The 22,610-nt window shown below is 42.8% G+C and overlaps 1 protein-coding gene across 1 annotated transcript in view; it reads left to right on the plus strand.

Annotated features, from left to right (window-relative positions):
* Positions 1-5,004: 5,004 nt before the first annotated feature.
* Positions 5,005-22,610, plus strand: part of IQGAP2 (IQ motif containing GTPase activating protein 2) — a 264,412-nt gene continuing 246,806 nt past the window's right edge. The window contains exon 1 of the mRNA XM_033109917.1: positions 5,005-5,337. Within this exon, the coding sequence (XP_032965808.1) occupies positions 5,292-5,337 (46 nt within the window). The 5' untranslated portion in view covers positions 5,005-5,291. The remainder of the gene's footprint in view (positions 5,338-22,610) is intronic.

A 22,610-nucleotide genomic window follows, 5' to 3' on the forward strand; every position in this document is an offset into this window, starting at 1 on the left:
CTAATTTCTCAGAGGTTACTGCTATTCTGAAATTGGCATTTTTTCCTATGCATGTTTTTTAAAGGTACTTTTACTACATGCATATGTCCCAATATATCATGTAATATTATTTTGTATGTTTGTAATTACACATAAATGACATCACATCGTACTTATCATTCTCTGTCTTATTATTGTATATCACAATGTATTTATCCATTCTGCCACTTAAAGACCATTAAGTTGTTTCCAGTTTTGCCCTGAAAGGAACATCCTTGTACATGTTTTTCTGTAAGTGGGAGCTTTTCTAGAGAATATTAGTAGATATGGAATTGCTGGACTTCAGGAAATGTACATCTTTACGTTAACTAGAGATGGCCAACTTATTCATTAAAATGATTGCTCAAAGTACACCCTTCCCAGCCCTGGATAAGAGCTTCTGACTCCCGACACTTGTTAAACATTTAAATTTTTGTCAGCAGAATAGGATGTTTTAATTTTCATCCCCTGATAAATAGTGAAGCTTCTTTCAGAATATCCAAACTCTCCTAAGTCAGCTAGAAGTTTGTTTGCCTCTCATCAACTAAATAAGACAGAGTGTTCCAGATGGAGAATGTAAGAGCCAGGCAGAGAAAATTAAACTAGGAATAAGAGCTCCTGCCAAAGATTGATCAATCCAAGATTAAGATAAGGCATACTTGAAGTTAAAGTCAATGGGAAAGCATGAATGATTTTAAAAAATTGATTCAGAACAACCTCGTGGTGGAGCCCTTTGCTGAGCACCTTTCAGATCTTATCACATTAACACATATAAGACCAACAAGGAACCACACCGAATTATCAGTAAAACTATAATCAGAGCCTAGACACAAACTGGACCCAAGCCCCTCATTCTTTGTGATGGCAAATAGATGATGATAACTTGGGGGGCATTTGCAGCAGGTCCTTTACCAGGCACCTGGGAAAGGGGAACAAGTGTTTAGCAGAAAGTGAACATGTTGAAATTTGTAGTTCAGTTTATTAGTCTAAACAACAGGAGATTGGCTTCTGTGCTGGGGAAAAGGTTTGGACTCAGATAAACCCAGCACTGCCATTTATTACCTATAAGACTCTGAGTCTGTTTCTTCATCATTAAATAAAAATAATGATATTTTCTTCATCGAGTTGTTACAGGATTGAAAGCAATAACTATTCTACTATAGTGTCTGGTACATATAACTATTTAGTCCATTCATGATTGTAACAAAATAATTGAGCAGCTACTATATTCAGGCATTGCTGCAAGTCCTGGGCACACAGCAGTGAAGAATTAGACCAAGTCCTTGCTGTGAGGATGTCAGGTGATAATTGCCATTGAGAAAACACAGGGTAAAGGGGGTAAAAAGTGAAGGGGGCCACGTAGATTCAATGCTGCTTTTCCTGGGCTCATTTCTGGGCAACTCTGGGGAGTCACTGGAGTTCTAACTTTCTTAAATTGTGAAATGGGAAAAACAACAGAATTGTGCATGGTTTTACTTATTTGCATGCTAAAATGAAAGTTTAGACAGTCTTTCCAAACTTTGATTTGTTTAGAACTTTAAAGCAGAGAAAAAGTCAAGGTTGCTGGACGGCTTGCCGATTTAACATTGACAAAATATTTGAAAGTTGTGCAAAATTATAGGCTTTAGTGAAGTGAAAAAGGACTTCATTGGGGGAAAAAATACGTATATATGAACAGAAATATGTGCAGTAGAAAAAGCAATGGGCAAAGAATCTCGGGAGGCCTGGAAGATAGTTTAGGCTCTATTCTTCCATAGCCATGGAAATCATGCAACCTCTCTGTGCCTCTGTTTTCTTGTCCATAAAATGATGCTAGAGGGCTTTCAGTTCTAGTTATTCTCTCCCTGGACACTACGACTCCCACTTTTGTTTCTGAGAACAGAAACACTGCATTTATTTCTGTTCTGATTCCTTTTTTTTTAAAATGTGATGGTGGACTGTAACCATTTCCTTTTCAGATATAGAAGTCTCCTTTGCAATAAAGTGTAGTTCCTGCTCCTGTTCATTGTCTCTCTTTTTCTGAGACAGGGAAAGAGAAAATCTTGACACCCCAAGGGCACCCAGGACTTGGGAAAAGCCTAGAATCATTTCTTTCTTGTCACTTCTTCATGTCTCACTTCTGGTGATGCACAGTGGTCATGTATTCTGGTAAATATGTTAAAATGATCAATAACATGATAGTTTTGGGAACTCACCAAATTTTCAAAGGTGAATGGAAGGTTAAAGTTTCATGCCAAGATTTTTACTCAAGCATACTTTTTTTAAAAATCTTGTTCGAACCTCTTGATATAAATAATCTGTTTTTATTATAAAAACACAGTTGCATTTTTTTCCCAAACACTTTCATGCTCATTTCAATTTATCAAAAAGAGAGAGCTGGGCCTTAGAAAACAATCATTTTTTAAAAGCAATATTTCTTTAAAAATTGTTTTACCATATCTAGTAGTTTTCCAGTGTCATCTTTTATTTTACGTTAAAGAAAAAAAAAACAAAACTTTTTTGCTTTATGAAAAAAACATTTTTCACTAGATGGCCTCAGTTTTTGTTTTTAATATCCTTGTAAGCATAGTCAGATGGCAAAATAAGCTGGCACATTGCCTTGTATTTATTTGAGTCACTCTCCAATGTCAAACCTTAAGAAAAAATAGCCCAGAATTCTGCAGACAAGTTTCTTTTCTGAGATTCTGAGAAGTGATCTGTGAATAGTACTGTTACCCAGTGACTGCAGGCTGAAATCCCAAAGATTAATTTCAGCACTTGCAAGAAAGCAGGAGCCTTTGCTTTTACAATTTCTTAGTGTTAGGTTCTCCATAGAAACATAATGATGACAAAGCCTTGAAATCTCCCCAGAGCCTTCAGAGAAGGGCTAACCAGCTAGAACACGAACCTAGAACTACTCTTTTGCAGATCACCTGCTTATGCTTTAACCTTCACTTTCTGCCATTAACAGGTATTTATTTACTTATTACAATCTGTGATATCTATGCAAGTGTTGATGGCATCAACTTGTTTGTATTAAAACGCCTTTTTATCACTCTTACTGAAGTCAATGCCATTGAAATTCTACTTCTCTCTTCTATCTCTGTCACAGCCCCTTCACCACGTGTCAACACCACCAAGTGTTTCACTCTAAATCCATCCTATAACCTGCTGCAAGATTTGCTTTCCCTAAACTCTCTTGTATCATACAGCGTCCACGCCTCAAACCTTTAAGAGCTCTCAAAGTCCTCTTAGCCTGTTATTCAGTGTCCTCTGTGATCTGATACTAGTTTTGAAGCTTCTATTCTCTCCCACCCTCATGCCTCACCCTATTGTCCCTTGTCCTTGCCTGTCTTCTAGGAGTGGACATTCTCATCCAATTCTTATCCATTTTTCAAGGTCCACGTTGAGCCACACTTTCAAGTTCTGTCACCTTCCTTGACCATTCTAGTTTCCAGTGATTGTTTTCCCCACCTCTAAAAAAATAGACTACACACTTCTTTGTGCTTTAGATCACACACATACTGAAAACTGCTTTTGCAAGTCGGGCTTACTTGATAGTACTTATTACATGGAATCAGAGAGATGGATTGAACTTTAGATATTATCCAATTCAGCATCTCCTGAAACACAGGAAATTCTCCTTGAACGTGTCTCCCTCTGGGCGAACCCTGACTAACAGGGTGCTGTGCCTCAAAATGTGGCTGTTTCACCTTTGCGTTGCTCTTATGATTAGAGACAACTGCTCTTTAAGGGGGGGGGAAACTCAAAAAACCAAAAATCCTTTTTCATCCCATTCCAACCAGGTGAGAAGCTAAAGCCTCCAGAAAAAGACTAAAACAGAAAGAAAAAAGAGAAAAAGAAAAGGGGGGCAGAGGAGGGGGAGAAAAATCATCTTGTTCTCCATCTGAATGAGATTTTCCTGAGTCCAACTGAAATCTCGTGCCTGTTTTCTAACAGAACTACTCTGGGCATGGTCCGCAGATCTGCAGTGTCAGCATCCCCTGACAGCTTGTTAGAAATGCAAATTCATGGTCCCCAGACCCACTGAACTGGAAACTCTGAGGGTGGGGCCCCAGAGTCTGAGTTTCAACCAGTTTGAGGACCACATCTCCCATATGAAATGGAAAACAGCTGGCTCTGTATCTTTGCATACTTAAAAATGGTTAGTGTTACTGTGCCACCTTTTCCTCAACTAAATCTCTTACAATTCTATTTCAGTTATTTTATTTTGCCAGCCATCTGGTCGCCCACACATTCCGCCTTTGACAAGCAGGTGAGGATCCTGGTATACAAGAGACCCACATTCCGTCAGATCTTCTCTCTCCGAGGCATAAAGAGAAAAACAGCTCCAGGTGACCGCATGGAACCCCCCCCCCCCCTTTTAAAACAGCCACATGTGGTTTAATTTCCTTAAAAGCTTAGCCGGAAAAGGGTTTGGTGTGTGCGACCCCAGCAGGGCTGGGCGATAGCTTTGTACCGCGGGTGGGAGGTGGGGTGCGAAGGTGAGCCGAGGATGACTCGCTCTTGTTTGTTTTGAATGGTTGCTCGGGTAGTGTTTATCTCGCTCCTCCAGCAAACACGCGTGCACACGCTCTCGGTTTCTTGTCATGAGAGGGGGACCTTGTACTTTGTAGTCAAGGGAGCACAGAGGTAACTTTCGAAGGGGAACCCGCGCTGTTCGTCCTTTTGTAACGGAGCAACACCCCAGGCGACTGGGGCTGCCAGTGTCTTCTGCGGTTTTTCTTGCTCTTGCCCGCGTAGATTCACTTCCACCCTCTAAGTGCTCCAGAAGTGACACATCAGGCGGGGCGGCCTTAGCCCCTAGGCTGCCAGCTGTGCGCAGGCCCCAGCTGCAGGGTATTCCGGCGGGCGACCCGCTCAGCCCCTTCCTTCCACCCCCGGGCCGGGCCGGGCCGGGCAGGGGCGGGTCCACGGTCCCGGCGCTGCTCCTCGCACGCGGTAGGGGTCGCTGCTCCGCGGCGCGCTCCCAGCGCGGTGGATAACGGGGACGAACTGGAGGAGAAAGGAAACCTGCGGAGGGAGGTGGCAGCGGCGGCCGGGAGGGAGCGAGGGAGGAGAGTTCACTTTTGCTCCAGTGTCAGCGCGCGGCGGCTGCAGCGGGCACTGGCGAGGGAGCACCGAGGGAGCCGGTCGCCCATCTCGGGGCGGCCAGAGGAGGGCAGCGAGAGGCCGGATACGAGTGCGCCGGTGGGGGCGCGGAGCCGGCGAGCCTGGCCAGCGAGGGAAGCCGCGGGGGGCGCGCCCCGGGCGGGCCCCCAGACCCCCGCAGGATGCCCCACGAGGAGCTGCCGTCCCTGCAGAGACCGCGCTATGGCTGTAAGTGCGCTGGGCGCTCAGGCCGCCGCCACCCTTGGCTCCCCCCCACCCCCCGACCCCCAAACGCGTTGGAGAAGCCGAGGGAGCCGGGTGCGCGCCTCGGGGGGGACGGGAGGGCAGCGGCTGTGTGGCTGCAAAGTTGCGAGTTGGAATTGCAAAGGGTAGTGAGCGGCGTCTCCACGAATTCCTAATCCCTAGCAGGCAATTCCAACTCTCTACCCCGCCAACGCCACCCCGGCGCGCGGGCCGCGCTGGGTCTGCGTGCTGGGACAGACCAGGTTAGGGGTTCAGGGGTATCAGGTGAGGAGCCCGCGGAGCTGCAGGCCGCTGCCGGCGTGGGCCAGGGGGTGGCGTAAGGGACCGGATTCTTCCGACTCAGAAGGTGAAGTTTTGTTTGCTGTAGCTACAGGTGGGCGCAGCGAGTTGTGTGCCCGCGCACTCTGCTAGTGGCAAAGTCGGGTTTCCTGGAAGGGCAGGCATCTCCTTCTACCCAGCTCCCTCGGAATTCTCGAGCCGAAAAAGCCAGTTTGTGCCCCACAGATATGAATCCTTTCCTGATGCCGTCGAAGGGGACCCCTCAGGCCCCAGCCTCTCTCCTCCCCGTCCCCCTGTGACACTGCCAGGACTGCGCCGCGCCCGTGAGAGGACTGCAGCGGGGAGAGGAGCCCGCGTGACTGGAACGAGACGGTGTCGATTACCCCGCCAGGGCCTGCCCTCCGAAAGAGGTTGCTTTAAAGGCGGATCTGGAGTGGATGGAGCCAGATTAGCACCAACCACGTGGCTTCATGTACAGAGTTCAGAGTCTTTACTAAACATGTGCCAGGAAGTATTTCCTCTAAAACAAACAGAAAGTTGGCGCTCTCTCTCTTTAGGGTTGGCCCGGTTAGTGAGCCATAGCCAAGGACCACAGGTTAATCTTTTGCCCAGGCTGGCCTCGGTAGCAAAGGTATCAAGTTTGGATTAAGGTGATACCTACTGCAGGGTTGTTTTTTTGTGGTTCCGGCTGATTGGGAGGGCCACAGACTTGCCTAATAAAAAAGGGGGAGTAGTCTATGTGTGCAAGTTGACGTTCCCCTTTCTCCCCACCAGTCTTGGAATGGAGTGTCAGAGATGGGAAGTTCGGTTTCCAGTGTGACTCTGGTGTCAGGCGGTGAGGAGGAAGCCTGAGGGAGGAGTCAGCCACAGCCTCTGTACTTCAGGGAAATGCATTCAACAGTTAGCCAAGACCCAGCTCATTGCAGCCTTAGTTTGCACTTTGGGAAACCACACAGACAGCCTCGTACCTTGAGTGCAAGGAGGCACGCTGTGCTCATCCAGTGTGTGTGGTGTCACCCTCAGGTTGGTGAAAGTCCTTTATATATGTGACAAGTTCCCAGAACCTAGAAAGTAGTGTCGTCGTCGTCGTGCCAAATTATAAGAAGATAAAGTCTGGGAAATAGACACATATACACAAAAAGTGGTTTTTGATATCACGTTTTAAACTATGGTCTGCTCTGTGTGCCATCTGAGGAGTCGGTGCAAAGTTGCAACAAGTGTGGTGCATTAATGCAGCATTTCCATCCGCTTCTGCGTGTGCATCTGTGATGTTGATTCATTGTCTTTCACTAACTGTGGCTTTGGCAGCAGTCCTGGAGGTTCAGATCCTGCAAGCATGAAGAGCACAGTCACTTACTTCGGAAATCATCGTCCAACTTTTCTCATTGAGTCTGGTATAATGTGCCACCTTGTGGGACTCACCTATTTACCCCCAGTTCATGAAGTGCTGGCGTTCTTTGGTCACTGAATGTAGTAAAAAATAGGAAAATATGTGCCAGTTTCCAGACTTTATGATGACCTGAAAATGTTAAGTTTTCAATGCAAACGTCTGTAATATCCTTAAAGTGAACATTTCTATAATTTTGATACCAGGTTCATGAATGGTGTATGTTCATAGTTTATTTTTAAAATGATATCTAGTGGAATATACCTTCGTGTTAATAAGTACTACCTAAGATTGACTATTCATGCAAAAGGGGATGGTGTGATGTATTAGAATATATAATTTCTGGTTCTTGTTAGCTTTCTGGACCTTAACACAAGACTCAATAGCTCTGAGCTCTTCTCAGGAATGCTGGGGAAGGATATTGCAGCATTGTTCTTGCTGCATTGCATGACAGTGCTTTTCTTGTTTGTGGGTTTGGTAAGTACAGGTTCAATAAAACCTCAAACTATCCCAAACAGGCTTCCCCCCACATTTAAAAATAAGCAAAGTCCCAATACACTCCCTATATACATTGTTGTAATTTCAGTTCCAGTGCGGTATATTCTGAGTAAAAGATATTTGAGACTGGGCTTTAAAAACCACTTTTTGGTAGTTTGAATTAAGTTGTTATACTTGTTTTAAGTCTGCTCTTCTGTCATCTCTCCCCCTCCCGTTGAAATGTCACTTAATTCAGTATTTCTTGTACAGAGTAAATGAACTCAACTTGGGGCTGTTATGGTATCTGTCCTCTTCACCAGGCTGAGTGTAAAATACTACAAAGTTGTACTTGAGGGATTTCTCAATGAGTTCTCCCTGAAGGCACCCTTCTCAGATTTCTGACATGAGAGGTTGCTGAAGTCTTCCTGATTTGCACACTGGAGCACTGAATTAAAATTAAATAGACCACTTTCTATTTACTCCCTGCTTTCATGTGGCCACTTCCTCCTGCAGCCTGTGAAGTTATTTGGTGTGATGTTACTACAGAACAAAGTTAAAATATCAGCTCATGAGTGCAGTTCTGCAGGGAAGAAATGCAAAAAGGGACAGGTGGAAACTGCTATACTAATTTAAACATAACCAGAATAGTATATAATATTATAACCAGAATCTCTATCAAAAACCAAATTTAAGTGACACTCATGCTTTAGTATGTATGGTTCACAAATAACTTTTCTGCTGTTGTAATGAACTATGATGTAGTTTTCAAAGTAATTTTGAAAACATATTGCCACCATGATCTGTCAAAAATCTCGTTCCAGTTCCTGACAGTTAAAAAGATCAGTAAGAGCAAAAGAGGGGCTTTGTGACTACTAGACTTAGCACTGATAATTTAATCAACATTTACCAGTAAGTGCCTATTGTGGGTCTGTAATCAACGTGCCTGTAGCAACAGCTGCCGTTGTTTTTTCTACCCTCTGGGGAACTTCTTTCCTCTCATGAGAAACATTGTAGACCTAATAGTGATCAATGTAACACTGTTGGTTTTTTCCAAAAAGTGCAACATAGGCAGTGGGTGGCGCTCCAGCGGGTGGTGCCTGCCTGCTTGCTCCGTGTGTGTGTGTGTGTGTGTGTGTGTGTGTGTTGTGGAGCCAGGTTCTGGCTGATGTTATAAGCTTTTGAACAGTGCTCTTCTTGCTCTTGTCTCAGTGGCGGGATTTTTAAATCACCTGGTAACTGAAATATTGGAGTAGGCAACATAACTAAACCTCTTGCCGCTTTCCCAGTATCCACCTGAGATGAAGACATTTACGTTCTGAACCAGTTAAACTAGGGTATGTAAAACAGGATGGAATACATCTGGGTTCAGCTCAGCTGGGCTCTAACATTCTAGCGGTGTTTTCATTTGAACTTCAGAAGGTTGGAGCTCTGTGCAGTGTTGCCATGTAATGCCCTCTTTAGCAGACAAAAGTCAAGTCAGTCCTTCATATGCTAATGTTTCAGTTGAGCATTTGACAAGGATCTTTAAGGTCAACAACTAAAGTGTTATTTTAGTATGCTTTTAACTTTAATTACACATGTTGGTAGTCAAAATGACTTGTTTGGTAGGGTTTAAGCTTGTAATACAGAGTTTGTTTTAGAATTTAGTAATATGTAGGATGTTAACTAACCCCTTTGCTGTTGCCCCACACTGTCTCACTTCCACAAGCTTTTTAACAGCTCATTTTATTTAAAAGGTTACTATACAAACATATCTAACACACCAAGTCTTCATGGTAACCAAAAGAGAAAGGCCACTCAACTTTTTTTTTTAATTTATTGGGGTGACAATTGTTAGTGAAATTACATAGATTTCAGGTGTACAATTCTGTATTGCATCATCTATAAATCCCATTGTGTGTTCACCACCCAGAGTCAGTTCTCCTTCTCAACTTCTGATTTGATAGTCAGGTTAGCCCTCTAGGGTAGGTAGGCGGTTCCGCATGGGGTGTGGAATTAAGGTTTATGAACTTACTAAGAGCTGAGTGCTTTTCATGTGCTATTATCTTCTGCTCATCATTATCTTTGAGAGGACCAGTGGCTTCCCCATTTCACAAAGAAGCTGAAATCCATGATGTTGACTCAAAGCCACGCAGCTAGTTGATGACAGTAGGAACTTGAAAGCCAGTGCTGTTCAAACCTGAAGCCTTTTCTCAAATGCCTATTGCCAGTTTACCTCCCCGGAATCAATGGTAGGGATTTCACCCTTCTTTATGTTTCAGGTGTTTGTCACGATTTTATCAAACTGCAGAACCCTGTAGCCATTTGGATAGTGTGTTCTTAAAAGAAGATGTATGGTGTTCTTTAAAGTTGATTTTGCTTTATTTACCCCACCTCCCCCCACCCCAAGGAAAAACATAGGCTTTTTATAGAGTACGTCTAAACTTCATCAAAAATTTTACGAATACACGTCCCATCTCACTGTGAGGCACTGAAATGAAAGGCTTTTCCATAACGTAGTGGCGTGCTCCACTGATTCCAAATAGGATAATTTGTAAAACACACTTTAAGCCATATACTGGCCATGTCTTAACCTCTGTGGTTGAAAGATCAGGCAGAAGATTGTAGTGGGTTGACTGACCAGTGAGCCAATACTTTTTCACTTTACTGTTTTATTCTGTTTTTCTACATTCAAAGGCAGAACAGTGTCCGTGAAATGACAAACGCTTTGGAGTTGAGTAGATATGGGCTTGAATTCTGACTTGGCCACTGGCTGCCGTTGTAGCCTTGGGGGTTTCTTCTGTACTTTGAAGGCTGGTGTTTTATATTCCTATAGAAGTGGCTGATGTGGTTCCTGGCACGTACTACTAAACAAATTGTAGTTATTTCAATTAATTGAGCACCTAATATGTACAATGTATTGTGGACAAAGGAAAAATGACTGAGATGGTTACGGCTTATAAGAGAATCTGGAAGATAAAGAATAATGTTTATAGTTCTATTAATGCACTTCGAAGATCTGTGGAAGACATGAGAGTGAGTGACAGATTTGAATGGGGCAATGAGAAGGCATCATGAAGGTTATGAATTTGAACATGACCTTGAAGGAAGATCAGAGGGGGACAAAAAGGCATTTCAGTGTATTTGCTGTGTGGGTAGTTTGGTGGGGTTGAAGCCTAAGGTGTATGGATAGATGCTGTAGAAGGGAGATGCAGCTGGAAGGCAACTGACCGTGGAATCCTTTATTTGTAGGCAACTGAGAGCAATTAGAGTTGTCTTGCGGAGAGTAGCTTGATTCAATTTCTCATGAAGTAAATTTTTTAAAACCGTTTCATTAGACTTTCATTGGTGAGTGGCCCAGTGAAGTGGGGAATAGTGGGATGGTTAGGTGTGGTTGGAATGCAGGTGCTGGAAACTTGCAGGAGGGTGGGGTGAGGTTTGGGGGGTGTGCATTGGGGACCCTCTTTCTCTCTCCGCTGCTCAGGCCTCTTCACCATGTTTCTAGGTTTGGGACGTTTTTTGGATGGGCTGGTTTGTCAGATAGTTTTGCTCAGGATAGGTCAGAAGTTACTGAATGATAATTATGCTTTTGGAACTCGTGGCATTCAACAAATACCAAGAGGTAGGCGTGGACCCTCATTGGAACCTTACAGGCTCCAGCCAGGGAGACAGACAACTAACTCTAAACTATCCCAGAAGGTAAATTCTCTGAGAACAGGTATGAAAAAAATGTGTAGTTACAGCAAGGAAAGGAACTTGACAACTAAATTCTCTAGGGATAGGGTTTCTCTCCGCTCTTTTTCCCCCTCATTCTCTCCATTACCTGTGGCAATTTTTACTTCTCAGATTTCACTGGAGATGTCGTGCCCTCAAATGACAAACATCCTAGTTTTGTTGAAAAATGGCTACTGCCACATTTTTTAGCTCATTAACAGACCCTCAGATTTGACTAAACGCTAACTGCACTCTCCTTTAATTTTATAATCATGGGTTATGTATAGCCCTTCTCGCCAGTGTGCCTAAAAGGAGCTGACCGCTGTTTCTCCAGGCAGTGCAGTGGTTTTCAAGGAGCAGTTTCTGCAGCAGCACCAACAGCAGAGCATCTGTCACCTGAGAACTTGCTGGAAAGATGAATTCCCCTATGCCACCTGACCTTCCGAATCAGAAACTCTGGAGGTGGGGCCCAGCAACAAGCGTTCTAGGTGATTCTGAAGCACTGCTCTAGCATGAGGGTGAAAAGACACTTCTCCTGTATAGTGACCCTCGGCACAGTGCTTGCAGGTTTTTATGAAGTAAAGGTAAGCACTTGAGCATGTTACCGAATGCTTTATTTACAGTATTTGTTGTGTTTTTGATTTGAGCATATACCATGTACAAATCCAGGCACTGACTTCTATGTAGGTTTGTGTTTATTTTACAGGATTTATTTTGTGTGGCTTTAAGGTAAGGTTGCTTTTCTCCCTTCTGGGAAACAATTGTAATTTGGAAGATCAAGTCCAAAGCCTACCCTGCCTAGGGATTAAGGGAGGTCAGCTTCCTGAGGATTTATTTCTAGGTGGACGCTGTCTATGAGGAGCCCCTGGGAAGGCTGAGTGAGCTGGAGAACGTTTTTGTGTAAAAGGGAGACCGCAAGCCTGGCAATTCTGGGCTCGAATCCTTGCCTGGACAGTAAGGTTGAGTGATGTCCTCTTTCTCCATCATTTTTTCCTCCGGGACAATTTCAAGTGTGTTTCAGTTGTTCGCTTAGTCATTCACAAGTTTTAGAACAGTTGAATTTCTTAGCAGAAATGTTACTTGATATGTCTAAGTGTACCCAGGTACCCAGGTCAGCCCCACATTGCAGGGAAAGTACAGCTCTTTTTATTTTGCTGTTGATTAATGATAGAGGATATCCCTATGATATTTTGGCTTGGGATCCTCAAATAAGATGACTTTTTATTATTTTCCTTCAGTACCACTACATCTCGGAAGGAAGACATTTTTATGTCGTTTCTTTAAAAACTGAGGGAGATTCATTCCTGATAATTTTGTCTCAGTTTTACTGCCAATGTGAATTCAGTCTTAAGTAATGTTAGTGAATTTCCTTAGGCATCCCCATATAAAAAGACTTAATTTGCCTGTGATTGAAGCAACATATATTTCAAATTAAGTAATGTTTCATTCAGCAAGTAGCTGGTAGCCTGGTACCCTGACACCTAGAAGACAATAAATATTTGCTGTTATTACAGGTTTTCCTTAAAGTGTCTGTACTGTACTGTTTGTTGTTTGTCTAAATGAGGAACTTGTTTCTGTTTATCAACTTAAAGATAATCTCAACAGCTTTTCAAGTGCCAGGCAAATATTTAATGGAGAGTGTAGATTTACTTTCACTCTCTGTGGAACCTAGGCAAGTTATTTTGATGTCTCTGGACCTCAGTTTCCTCACCTGTAAAATGCAGGTGTGAAAGTGCATGCTCAGAGGGTTGAATGATTTAATGCATGGAAACATTACCGTTCAGAATTCGCCTCCATAGAGTCAGGGCTCGAATGATGGCGGTGGTGATGGTGATGTCACCCTCAGCCCCACAGACTGTCGCCTGTCTCCTCACCTCCTTCCCCCTTTCTCACTTTCACAGAAAGTGGATTTAAAATCCCGGCCCCATACTCTTCTTGAAAGCATATACTGATCGGAAAATTCTTTAGTTATCTATATGGAAATGGAATCCATCTTCATTAATTTGGATGGAAATCAAATTAGTCCTCGTTTATATATATTTAAAAGATGCTAATGTGTCTATTGCTGACTGTTTCCAAATAAAGTTGGACAGGGGTTGTGTTTCTGCACTGAATGTTTTTGTCATTGTGTAAATGATCACGGAGCTGTCACTAGCATGCCTGAGTGAGGAACTGTCACTCCGCAGTTCCTAAGTGTCCTGTTGTCTCATTCAGGGTTAAGCTGATCATTGCTGCCGCTGCTGGTTTGAAAGCCCGAGTTGGTCCCTGATGCTATCAAGATGGGAAGGAGTTACCTGAAATAAGTATTAATCTTTCTCTCTGATTCAGAGTTTGACTTGACTATCAGGGTCAGCCAGCCTTCTGGTCAACCTGGTGCTGTGGGAGGGGCGGGTAAGAAAGAGGAGGAGGAAGTCCACTGAGTTCATGTCACATCCCTCAGGCCTTGCTGCCTATAGAAAGTTAGTGAAGATTTAGGTTCATGAGCTCAGTGAAGCTCAACTTACAGGAATAATGGGAATGTTGGAACCGTTAGAAATATAGACTCTGGGCTGCATTTCATGTGCCCCTTTCAGATGACTCGTTCATTCTCCCTCCCTCCCTTTTGTACCAGTTTTTTTTTTTATTCTGGCACGTTTCATATGAATGTTTCCTATCACCCTCTGTATGTCTCACTTCCTCCAAAAGGGAGCTTTGCGATCAGCCAGATTTGGTGGGTTTCTACCTGGGTCCTTGGGGACGCTGTCACTTTCAAGTTCTTTGCCTCAGCCCTGGACTGAGTAATCAGGCTTTGCAGGTTTGGGGTGGGGGCCTGGCAAGATGTCAGTGATACAGTCAGCCTCAAGGAGTGTGAGTTCTCCAGTCACCCACCCCCTCCCCTTGTACCCTCAGTGAGGTGGCTTCCCAGAGTCTCGCTCCTACTGAACTCTCAGGAAGTTTGTCTGAGAAACGGTCGTTACATAGCTAAGACACACGTGTTGTCGCTTTCATTCTGTATCTACTAATGAGTTTTATTTTCCAAAAGAAAATAATACTCATTTAAACACACATGCACGTGTACACACACACACACACACACACACACACACACACACTTATCTCTCCATGAAAACCAGGGTCACACGAGTCCTTTCCTTGTTTAGACACTGATTGTGGTGACAGTCTCAGAGCTTCCTTCCTCAGTTTTCCAGTACTACCATGTTTCCCTGAAAATAAGACCGAGCCCGACCATCAGCTCTAATGCATCTCATGGAGCAAAAATTAATATAAGACCCAGTCGTATTTTACTATAAGACCCAGTATAATATAATATAATACAATATACTATAATATAATATAATTAATATAATATAATATATAATATATACCGGGTCTTATATTAATTTTTGCTCCAAAAGATGCATTAGAACTGATGGTCCGGCTAGGTCTTATTTTCGGGGAAACACGGTATAATACCTGCTTTTGTCAGTTTGAATTAGTCAATGGTTTGGAGGCTTGTGCTTGCATGTTCCTCTACAACATATACTCTGGCTAGAACTTTTCACATTCGATTAGGTGAACTCTGGGAATGAAATGGAACTTTTAATGGGCAGCTATGTAGTAGTTTTGAAATCTCTGAAAATATTTGATCTAGTAAGTAGAACAAAGAAGATTTAGCAACCAAACAGGGAAGGTACACTTAACCTGTGTACCCATGAATATCTCTAAAAGGTTATGCAAACATCTTTTTAGAGGCTGCCTTTGGGTGGGAAGACTGAGGGCAAGGGTGGGGATGCTGCTTGAAATTGTTTTCGTCATGTGTTACCTTTCAAAAACATAAAGCATGTATGTTTTGGAAAATATTGTACAACATTAATTACTCTGAGAAATACATGGGTAAAATGGAATAACAATAAACTCCACGAAGGTTGGAACTTTGTCATTTGGTCACTGCTATATCTCCAGTGTCTGGCACATACGTCAGTCAGCATGTCACCAGTGGTTCTTTCTAGATAATGAGGTAATGGGTGAATTAAACAGGTTTTTTTCTCTTCTCTAAATTTTCTGTGGTAAATATATTTCTATAGTTAGAAAAGTTACAATAGTTACCCTTAGCTGCTCAAGATATAAAGTTCTCATTACTTACAAACTGTGCCTTGAGAAAATTAGTGTCTGAAAAACAGGTCTGTTATTATTGGAAGGAGATATAATTTTCCAGGTGTGTGTGTGTGTGTGAGAGAGAGAGAGAGAGAGAGAGAGAGAGAGAGAGAGAGAGAGAGAGGGAGGGAGGGAGATTGAGAGACAGAGAGGTTGAGAGACAGACGGAAAGACTGCAGTGCTGAGAGGTCCAGGACACTGGTCGTTAAGCTGTAGAGAAGTGATGGGAGGTTGAATTGAAAACGTATGGATTTACAAAATGGAGTTAGCAATGGTGACGGAAAAAAAAACAGTCCAGGTGGGCAGTAGCTATTCAAGGTTTTTAAAATTTGTGAAGGGAAAGTGTCGGGAGCTCATCTGTAAAAGGCAATAATGAATCAAGAAGTAGTGTCCCCACGGAATAGGTTGCTGACATAAAGTAGAGGATTATTCTCTTGACTCAAAAGAACCCTTAAGAGCCTGTAAAGACACAGAGAACTCATGATTGTGCTTTCATTCCACAGGGGGTTCTAGATGCTGTGTGTGAGATACAATTTACACAGGTTTACAGACCAAATGCCTTCAGGGTCAAGTGTGATCAGAGCCTTATGTAAAAATGATATGGAGCTTGGGAGTGTCCCTCCACTGGAAACTGGGTTTGCTCCTTAGTCACTCAGATTGGGAGGAAAAATTTGTGAATAGTGCACAAAACAAGATTAGTCTGTGGGCTCACTGGCCCCTTAGAAGCTGCCATTGTCCCCTGCATTATGTTGTAAAACTTAGGGAGCTGTGATGGAAGTATTGTCACCCAAGAACAATGACAGACATGAAACACTGTGATGGCAAGTTCAGCATGTAGCATCTGAAGGCTTAGGTTGAGGTGCCACTTTGTGACATTGGGTATGACTTTTCTGAGCTTCCGTCTACATCTGAAAAAATGAGTTTATTTTTATCTCGAAAGGGGTGTGAGGTACCAGAGATTGCTCTGAAAACTGTTCAAGTGTTTGTGGTGTGTGTGTGTGTGGTGGGGCGGGGTGGGGGGTAATTTTGCCACTTATTTGAATAACCCTTTGGTGTAGTCTTATTAGTGTTGAAAAGGGTTTATCCCTTAATCGTCTACTTCAAAGGCAGTGCCACTTAAGTTTTTGTGACATATGCTGTTTTTGAACCCATGTTTGAAATGAAACTTTTTACTTCCTCCCCCAGCTTGAAAGGCAAAATTTTGGCTTTTGGTAGTGAAACATGTTTGATGTATCAATTTTCTAAATCCTGATATATAATCTTTGGCCAGATCTTTTCTTGTCCATCACAGCATTTCTCTTACTAGGAAGTGTAAATACTGAAAACATAAGTGAATAATAGGATCCTCAAAATTGAAAAGACTTTTTCAAGAGTGCTATTTTTGAGACCCGAGCTGTAGGTGAATGTTTAATGAAGGGAAACTACTTTGTGAGACAGGGGGAATCTGTTTTTTAAAAACAATAGGGGGTCAGGTAAGGTGGGGATGAAGCTTGGGAAGGTATTTCAGTCTCCTAGTCTTTTGATAGAACTCATTTCTTTATAAAGTTGAGGTGTTGTGGCTTATTCTTACATAAAAGAGGTATGGGAGGCAGGGCAGCTGGGGTCATTTGGGCCTTGAGAAGATTTCCCAGGGCTGCTGAGTGTTGACAGAAGGCCAAACTTCTGTTTTAGTTGCACATCTTTGACTCTTACCCACACCATCATAAAGTCATATCTTGGTTTAGAGCTCTTCTAGTTCGCAGTTGTCAACCTGGCTGCCCATTTGAATCTCCAGGGGAGCGTCACAAAGATTCCTTGGATTACATCCCCCAGATGTGCTATGCATTTGTTTTCAGATAGAGCTCTGGCATAGGTATTTATTGTTTTGTTTTTCTATTTATTAAATTTCTCTTACTACCTCAAAGAACAATACAGTGGGACCCGGGTTTTCGAATGTAACCCGTTCCGCAAGACCGTTCTGAGTTCTGAAACATTCGAAAACCAAGGTGCGGTTTCCCCATAGAAAGTAATGCAAAATGGATTAATCCATTCCAGACCTTTAAAATCAACCCCTAAAACCACAAATTTAGCATGAATTTTACTATCTAATGATATCATAGATCCATAAAATTTCCGGTGTTCGTAAAGCAAAATGTTCAGCAATGGAGACGTTCGAAAACCGAGGAACCACTGTACAGTGAATATCCATTCCTTTCACTTAGCTTCACCAACTCTTAGCATCTTGCTGAACCATTCCGTGTGCAGACTTTGTGACAGCTCAACCCTTGAACACTTCAGCACCCATCTCACATGCCGACGACAAGGATATTCTCCTCCCCAACCAACCACGGCCTCAGTACCGTGTGTTCAAGTCCACGATCCAACATAAACGCTACACTAAGAGTTTCCCCAACTGTACTTGGTAGCCATTGTTTTGGATACTGAGTCCAGTCAAGCTCCTCACACTACCTTTGGCTGTCCTGCCCCTTCAGTCTGTCCCAGGCTGGAGCAGCTCTCCTGCATCCCTGTCAATCCCGTGACATTGAATCTGAGGAGTCCAGCCCTGTTTCCTGCCATGAATGTCTCATGAGCGACCCTGTTTCCTTCTGGTGTATCACATTGGGGCTACCATGTCCATCCTCCCAATACTGGGGATGAATAGATACTTAAAAAAAAAAAAATCCCTAGGAGATTTAATGTACAGCCAAGGTTTGTAATCTATTGAATTAATCAAAATCCTTCACTCTGTGTATGTGTGTTTATGGTCATAAAATATGCAACATAAAAATTACCATTTGAACTATTGTTAAGTGTACAGTTCTAGGGCATTAAGGACACAACAGGTTACATTGTTGTGCAACCGTCACCACCATCCATCTCCAAAACTTTTTCATCTTCTCAAACTGAAATCCATAACTCATTACACAATAACTCCCACTTTCCCCTTCCCCCAGCCCCTGGCAACCACCCTCTTACTTTCTGTTTCTGTGATTTTGACTGCTATAACTGTATAGGTGGAATCATATAATATTTGTCTTCTTGTGACTGAGTTTATTTTACTTAGTGTAATGTCCTCAAGGTTCACCCAAGTTATATATAGCAGGTGTCAAAATTTCCTTTCTTTTTAAGGCTGAATAACATTCCATTTACGTATATAGCACATTTTGTTTATTCATCTGTCAGTGGACCTTGAGGTGCTTCTACCTTTTAGCTATTGTGAATAACACTGCTGTGAACACTGGTATACAGATACATATGTGAGTCTGTCTCTACTTTCACTTCTTTTGGGTATATACTCAGAAATGGGATTGCTGGATCATATAGTAATTCCATGTTTAATTTTATGAGGAACTGCCATGCACCTCTCACTTTTCAATTGAGTAAATTGAAGCAGCCTCAGAAGGATGAAGTATCTTTGAGTTCTAGGAAGAACTCAGAATGCAGACCTCTGGGCTCCTGTTCAGATTACCTCCCCATGGGCACGTGTGGATCCATTCTTCTTCATAAGGGATAAATATCAAGGGTATAAAATCTAGCTGTGGCAAGATTTACTTTGCAACCTCAAGGGTTATGCAGCACAAGGGTTAGCATGTAGTATTTCATTTATAGTATGCATAGCTTTTTAAAGAGTTTAGTATTGGGTTGATAATGTAAGTAGTATTAGCACACAGACAACATGTTAGCTTTGGTCTCTATAGATGGTATAAAGGGAGGTAACAGGTTGGCTCTTTGGGTTGTATGGGATTTTTAAAATAGAATATTGTTTTAGTTGATTAACCTGACTCCTTTAACTACTAGCTGAGTGACTAAAGTCTTAACTTCCCTGGTTTGGGTTGTTCAACTGTAAAATGGGGATACTCATAGTAATCAGAATTAAATGAATTAATCTATGTATAGTCCTTGGTGCCTGGTACAGAGAAGGCACTCATTCAGTGCAAGTTATTAATATATTTCCCATCAATTTCAAAGATATTATTTAGATAATCCCAGTTATCCTAGGAAATATTATTTGGGATGCTGGTATTTTTAAATGGCTTAGTACTCTTTTAATTACTCTTTTGCTGGACTTGGCATCTCTATATTGGCTGTCTTGTGATTGGGAGGCTGAAGCCCCTAGCTTGTGGTTTCTTTTCTTTTTTTTAAGGAAGGTACAGCTCATAGTGGCCCATGTGGGGATCGAACCGGCAACCTTGGTGTTATTAGCACTTTCCTCTAACCAACTGAGCTAACCAGCCACCCTTAGATTGGCAATTCTTAATGATTGATGATTCTTACCCAGAGTGACAGGTGGCTGGAGCGTAACAGAGCCAGGGCTCTAGAACAACTGTGGACTAAAAGGAAGGCAAAACTATTACTATGGGTGAGCGTTGGTTATTTTTATATACTGCTGGGGCCACGAGGTCCAGATTAAGAAAGTGTATTTGGGGGATTCCAGCTTCATTGTGCCAGGCTAAGGTGGATCCAGGATTAATAAGCAGCCTGCTGTTTTGGACGGCTGACCATTCTTCCACTCTCTGGTTGGAAATGAGCTGAGAATTATAACCGTCTAACAGTGTAATCAAGTTGTTGTCTCTTAATGATTAGTTTGGAAGTGTGCTAAGTATAGTTTGCGGAGTTTCCAGGATTATTTAACAAGAGAAAATGTTGGCTCTGCAGAATAGCCCAGTAAATATTGAAACTCAGACAGTCCCACGTCAGTGGAAGATCCCGTCCTTAACCTGGTTTCAGGCCTGTCTCTGGTTGCTTGTACAGCCCTGGGAGAGACTCCCACAGTATGTCATACCTGGGAAGATGGGATAGGACCACCATAGGTGGATGTTGTACACACAGTTCTAAGAAGAGGGGCCTGGTTTCTATTTTTTCCAGTCAGTTTAACCTGTAATGATGCTGATGATAAATACATACAGTGTTTCTATGTGCCAGGCACTGTTCTAAGCACTTCATATGAACCACTTGATTTAATCCTCATAACAACCCTCTGAGGTTAGTAATATTACCCCCATTTTATAGGTGAGAAAACTGAGGTACAGAAAGGTTAACTTGTCCAAGGTCCCACAGCTACTGTGTTTACCCGAAAATAAGAGCTGGACAATCAGCTTTAATGCGTCTTTTGGAGCAAAAATTAACATAAGGCCTGGTCTTATTTTACTATACTATATAATATTATAGTAAATCTAATCTAATCTAATCTAATCTAATCTAATCTAATACTGGGTCTTACATTAATTTTTGCTCCAAAAGACGCATTAGAGCTGATTGTCCGGCTAGGTCTTATTTTTGGGGAAACACGGTAATAAGTGGCAGAATCAAAATTTGAACCCAGGCAGTGTGACTCCAGGTTTTGTGCCTCCATACCTGTTAGATACAAATGAAAACATCATTTTTTGGTACTTGGGACTTTGTCTTCTAGGTAAAGCATTTAGCTATTGTATTAGTTTCTTGTGTATAGCGAATTAACCTAAATGTGTGGCTTTAGTACAACAAATTTATTCTCACACAGTTCTGGAGGCGAGAAGCTCAAAGTCAGGTGTTGGCTGGGCCATGTTCCCTCTGAAGGCTCTGTTGAAGGATCCTTTTTTGCCACTTCCTAGCTCCTGGTGGTTGCTGGCAGTCTAGAGTTCCTTGGCTTTTAGATGCATCACTCCAATCTCTTCTTCTGTAGTTACATGGTGTTGTCCTTAGATGTATGTTTTTCCTTCTTATAAGACACCAGCCATTGAGTTAGAGTCTGCCCTAATCCAGTGTGACCTCATTTTAATTTATTGCATCTGCAAAGGCCACATTTGCAAATAAGTTCACATTCTGAGGTTCTGGGCACACCTGAGTTTTTGGGGGAATTCTAGTCAACTCAGTGTAGCCATTATATTTAGGAAAAGGAAGAATTTTAGACATTCGAAATGTTTTATCCCAATGACTTTGGCTGATCATGAACAATGATGTGTATAGCCACAGAGAGGGGGTGAGTTAGTGGGGTTAACTGCTGCCTGCTAGGGAGTCAAGTGCTTGGTCATCACGAAAGCTGAGACATCATCGCAAAAGCAGATGAAAGAAGGAAGAGTGAGAGAGTGCAGAAGCAGCGGATATCAAAGAACGGATCTGGAAGCATCAGAAGGCAGATGATGCCTGGTGGGCACTAACCTACAGAAAGACAAAGAGCAGTAATAGCGTCACTGCGCAGGGGCCAGACCCCCAGAATGACACTCGAGCCCTCTCAGTGACTTCAAGTCTGTTCACTGCATTCTGAATTAGAGAACTGGGTAGTGTGTGGTCCTTTTTAGAGCAGTTTCTATCAGATTTACTTTGCAGTGCCTGTAGGTTTAGCCAACAGTTAAGCAGAAAATAGCCTCATTTAAAAGTCTTTTGATCAGGCCGGATGCCTGAGACATACATTGTTTCCAACATCATTTCTATGGCAACAGGGCTTTCTGACATAAATCGGCAACTCAAGTTTATGAATATCCACTTTCTGGGGTTTGTGTGTGTGATTGTGCACACGCTTTGGGGGATAGAACAGAACCAAATTTGGGGCTCATCTAATTTGTGAAGGCCTTATGCATTGTTTTCGATGTATTTATATCCCTTCTGCCTTCATCGTTCTAGTCTACTTTTATTTTTCCTTTACCCGATTTCTTTATGTTCATACATTTTTCTCTAACATATCTACCTTTGTTAACCTGGTCGCATCCTCTTAGGAAGGAAGTGAGATATAAATATAGTGTTCATTCGACCAACAGGCCCTCGGGGCTGATCTTTCTCTGCCCTCAGAGAGCTGACCTTCTGTCAGGGGAGACTTACAGTGTCACAGAGCCCTCACTGTCACTTACGACCACTCAGCCGTGGCTTCCTCTCCTGTGAAATGAAGTCCTAAAGTTGTGGTCCTTCATATCTGATGGTATCACGAGGACAAAATGGGATAACAAATGTAAAGCACTGAACACAGTGCCTGGCACGTCGTGAGTGTTCTGTGGGTGGGGAGAGAAGCATTCCAGCAGAGCCCGTGTGAGCTGAGGCCCAGAGCTGAGAATGCGTGCATGCGGAATTGATTAGAAGAGAGGAGAGCGGCGTGTACAGAGGACTGTGACAGCCACGAAGGCAAGGATTCGGAGACACTGAAGAGGCCCTGACAGTTGGGCCTTTTCTGCTCCTTTCTCCTCAGCTGTCCTCATCTGCAGTGACTCGAAGCCCATGCCCGCCTCGCTATTTCTGCCCCTGTATTTGTTTGCTTGTTCCATCTGGAGCGTATGCTCACTCAGTTAAGGCAGGAGCCTGCCTCCTCACTGAGTCCAGC

Source organism: Rhinolophus ferrumequinum, chromosome 7 (assembly GCF_004115265.2).
Source record: "Rhinolophus ferrumequinum isolate MPI-CBG mRhiFer1 chromosome 7, mRhiFer1_v1.p, whole genome shotgun sequence".
Classification (NCBI taxonomy): domain Eukaryota; kingdom Metazoa; phylum Chordata; class Mammalia; order Chiroptera; family Rhinolophidae; genus Rhinolophus; species Rhinolophus ferrumequinum.